This window comes from Parasteatoda tepidariorum, chromosome 4, assembly GCF_982258835.1.
Source record: "Parasteatoda tepidariorum strain Cologne lab strain chromosome 4, Ptep-v5.0, whole genome shotgun sequence".
NCBI lineage: Eukaryota > Metazoa > Arthropoda > Arachnida > Araneae > Theridiidae > Parasteatoda > Parasteatoda tepidariorum.
The window spans coordinates 64015280-64019808 of record NC_141758.1 but is presented as its reverse complement, the minus strand read 5'-3'; the positions used below and the strand labels follow the sequence as shown (position 1 = coordinate 64019808).

The window sequence follows — 4529 nt, the reverse complement described above, 5'->3', positions numbered from 1 at the left end:
TTTGTTTCAATCAAAATAGTGTATGAATTATTAGATCATTATGAAAAATATACTAATCAATATGTATTAACACTAGAAAGAAAAATTTCCTCTTCTCTTGCAAAATTTCATTTCAATTACCGTGAGAAATTTCTACAAATACATTCACAGGAAATTATAGGATTTATCAAGATTCATATTTGGGTATTCCAAATGTTTGAAAAGAGACAAATCTACCCACCTCCCTAATTGTAATTCACAAAATATAACTATTTTTATCTATGAAATAAATATTTTCCACAAATTTAAAATATAAAAGTAGTAATCACATAAATTGTATACATTAATCACCTTGTGTGCAGTGTTTTCAATGTTGTATTTGAGATCGAAATTGCCCTTACTTAATCTTTACTATTAAGCATGTTTTACAGTGCAGAAAATAAATCAGACCCCAAATAACTTTTAATGTAATAATCAGATTTTCATGAAGTAGTGCGATGTATTCTTTATAGTTTTATAAGCACATATTAAATCTGCAGAGTAGATGATAATTCTACCTTAGATATATTTTTATATTATGGAACATTTTGGTAGTTACTAATCTGGTCAAAATGTTAACCCTCCAATCACATTTTTCAAAAATAAAAATTAAGAGTTAGATTGATATATATGTATGCAAGGCTATAGTAAAAAGAAACAAGCTCTATTTTTAAAAAAAAAAAAAACTTTGTATAAAAAAGTTAATATTTTGAAGGTTAATGTATAGTAAAATGTTACATGAAAAGCATCAATATAAAAATAAAATGAACAATTTATTAACAATATTTACAAATTGTTGATTCTACTTTTGTTTCCTTTTTAAAACTTCAGCAGCTGTTTGATTACCTACATAAAAAAAGCAAATATGATCATATATACACATAGTAGAGTCTCAACAATTCAAGCCCCGGTTATTCAAGTTTCCCATAAATCAGCAAAAAATAAAAAAGTTAGTCTTTCCCCTAAATAATGGCCAACACATACACAACATGTCAAACAATTACTATGATCGATTTTATGGACAGGATAGATCAAAAGTCTTAAAATTTCGTTGGATTATGAGTTTTCGATTCGCTGATGCCGGCAAAACAATGGTATTGATATATAATGTGATACTAAAGTTTTTTTTGCGGAAATATCACACGCCCTGCTCCTAGTTTTTAGACTCAGAAGAATGATACGAAAAAACTCGGAATTCTGGTGTACACCCAAAGTTACTACAAAGTTACATCTATTATTTGATTTAAAGTCTAAAATCTGATTACTACAGTAAAAATCTTAAGATAAAGTAAAAAAACAAGGAAGCAAGGATTTTTTCTTAGTTTAGCTTAATAAAATGAGAGATTTGAAATTGACCAAAACTTGATTAAATAACATTTGAAATCCTCTAATTGAGACAGGTAATTTTAATTAGTAGTTATCTATATAAATTAACTATGCCTTATATATATCTTTACAGGGTGACCTACATACACCCCTTTGGTTTTGGACATAAAAGCTGGATTAGCTACATAGCTTACTATTTAAGCATGGTCCAAAATATTGTTCAAAGATGTGGAAAGCTGGATAAATTACAATTGTCTGCATAATTGGTGACCAGTCACATAATTTTTATAAAAAAAAAAGATGTCTTAAATAAAAGATGTTATAAAAAAAAAGATGCTCACCAAATAGACCAACTCATTTTTAATATATTTTACCCAGGCAAATCACCTTTTTTTAATAGTAAGTTGCTCATTATGGGCCAAAACTTTGTCAAATAGTATTAAACATTATGAAAGCTGCTCGCTGAATATGCATATAAAGTAACTTAGCTAAAATATAAACTTTAATAATTGAAAATCTGTCATTAAAATAAAGTGCATTGTTCTTTAAAAATGAGTTTCTTTTCTTTTGCTTCATTTTGTTTTTAGGACATGCACAACCTGTCTGCACAATTTTAAAAAACTTAAATTAAATTTTAGGGATGGTTTGGTTAATCAGATTTTTTGTGTGAAAACTCTGTAAATAGATTTCTAAAAAAATCTTAAATCCATTGATGGAACCACACTTAAAATAGTAAAATTTATACTTAAAAAAAATTATAAAAACTATTGTTTTTAGATTAAAGAATTATATGTTATTTCTCCAAGGACATGATGTGGCACGTTTTTTGGCAGCTCAAGGCCCAAGAGCCAACTCAGCTCTTATGTTTCACAGATAGAGATAAATAAAACAGTAAATTAAGAGTACAATACAATAAGACAATAACTAGACATTAAGAGACAATAACTGAAAGAGATCATACCGGAAAAATTTCTAAGATAACCTTTGATATTCTGTTGGAGAGCAGCTTTTAATTGTTTTTTCAGCGATTTCAGTTTGTGAAATTCTTTTGAATGTGAGCCTAAGTCATTTAATCTATTACAAAAAGTTAAGGCAAAGACAATTTTTTAAAATTAAAAATAGCAAATCAAATCTTAGACAAGACCAATTTCAAACATATAGATTTAAAATAATTTTATCAATCCAACAAACATATCTTTAATTAGCTTCTCCGGAAGTTTCAGAAATATTACGATAACAAAAGAGAATGTAGATTTTAATTTCTGCTTGATGTATTCAATGTATACTTGAAATGAAAATAAGTGAAAATATTAAAGTAAATCGTTAAAAGTTTTAAAATGAATTCATTCAGGTAATAATAAAAAATAATGAATGATATCATAAAGTTTGCCAAAAATATTCTGATAACTTATAAAGGATACAAATTTTCTTCATCAATATCTACATCCATTTCTTTAGCTGCATTTTCAAACCAACGATTTTGAGCCATCAATCTCTTCAGTCTATGTTCTAGTTTTTCAACTGTTCTGGCTAAACCTACCCTTTCTTTGACTCTTTTAAAAATTCTATCCTCAATTGGAAAAGTTGCTAATGCGTGATCTAATTATGAAAAGAATATGTTTTAGCAATATGAAAGATGATATGGTCGAAGAGAATGGGGCATGGCATTTCAGGATACATTAGCAACATTTTGAGGTTCAATTAATTTGTCTGTTAAAGCTTCTAACAGAAAAAAAGGAACAAATTTCCCCAACAATTGTTGCTATGATTAATAGTTTAAATCACAATATTTTTGTATTATTTTTCCAATGTAAAATTGCTGAAGAATGTATCCAAAATAAAGTTTGTTACACATAGAAAGCTTTAAACCAGGCTTTTCTTTACAGAGCTCATTCTAGGCAGAAAAAAGGGCAGGGTGCAAAAGTTTAAAAAAAGGGAATTATTATTCTAAAAAGGCAATAATTTCTTTCCATGGGCTTTATACATTCTATTAAAAAACATTGTCAATTAGTAAAAGAAAAAATAACTGTCTTTACTTTACAAAAAATACCAAAGCAATAATATTATTTGAAAAATTTTATTAATAAATTAAAATATAAATGAAGTTAATGAGTTAATTAGCTTATTAATTTATTTAATATGCATGTATATATTAATAAAGTAACAAATGTGTGCTTATAGTAATGACTTAATAATTAAAAGAATGCTTTTCAGTTCTTAATTTTATCATAGGTGCTTTAAGTAGTATAACAATATAATAAAATGCAGCATTAAATAACATACATTAAATAAAATAATAATAATTCAAACGAGCTTATGTTTTCAACACCAAACAAATCAAGAAAAAAAAATTTCTTTTTAAAGATTAAATAAAAAAATAACATAAAAAATTCAATAAAGCATCTTACTCAGTTCTCCTACAATATAAACCAATTATTTAAGAAACTCAGTTCTCCTTCAATATTATATTAAACCAATTTAAGAAACTATCAAAACATGTATGAAATGATGGTCTATTTTTATTTCCACCATTTTTTAGGTAAGCCTGAAACTAAAATCTGCTTAAATTAACATATTTTGTAGTCACATTTTGTAATAATATTCAAAATTGAAAGGAAAAAAAAAATCGAAAATTTCATAATTTTTCTTCATCTGATTATATTAAATAAAAAATTATTTATGCAAGAAATAAGAATTTGAATTATTAAAGATATTTTCATAAAAAAACTGTTTTTAATACCATACAAATTAAAAAACATTTTTAAAGGTTATTTAAGGTACATACAAAATTCAATAAAGCGTGTGTTATAATTTATGCTTTTTATTTTAACTATATCGTAAGCATATTGTTAAAATAAAATAAAAAGTTCTTCAATAATTACATTTAACCAATTAAAAAAAAACTATCAGAACATAGATTTAATGATGATCTGCTCAAATGAACATATTTTAGTAATATTTTGTAGTGTAAAGTTAAAAAAAAAAAAAAAAATTATATTTTTTTATCTGGTTTTATTTATTGAAATTATTAAAAATATTTTTTATAAGAAAAACTAGGTTTGGTTATTTTTAAGAAAAATATTTGAATAACTAATTAAAAATATTAAAATAAATATCATTTATGAAAATAACCATCTCTTCCTCATTTCTTTACGGCAGCAACAAAATTACACTCATTATTCAAC

The 4529-nt window shown here is 25.2% G+C and overlaps 1 protein-coding gene across 1 annotated transcript in view; it reads right to left on the bottom strand.

Moving 5' to 3' along the window:
• Positions 1 to 772: 772 nt before the first annotated feature.
• LOC107438634 (ATP-dependent RNA helicase DDX24) overlaps positions 773 to 4529 on the bottom strand; it is a 32368-nt gene continuing 28611 nt past the window's right edge. Inside the window, exons 13-15 of the mRNA XM_043048100.3 lie at positions 2766 to 2943; positions 2306 to 2418; positions 773 to 864 (exon numbers count right to left, since the gene is read on the bottom strand). Of these exons, the coding sequence (XP_042904034.1) occupies positions 821 to 864; positions 2306 to 2418; positions 2766 to 2943 (335 nt within the window). The 3' untranslated portion in view covers positions 773 to 820. The remainder of the gene's footprint in view (positions 865 to 2305; positions 2419 to 2765; positions 2944 to 4529) is intronic.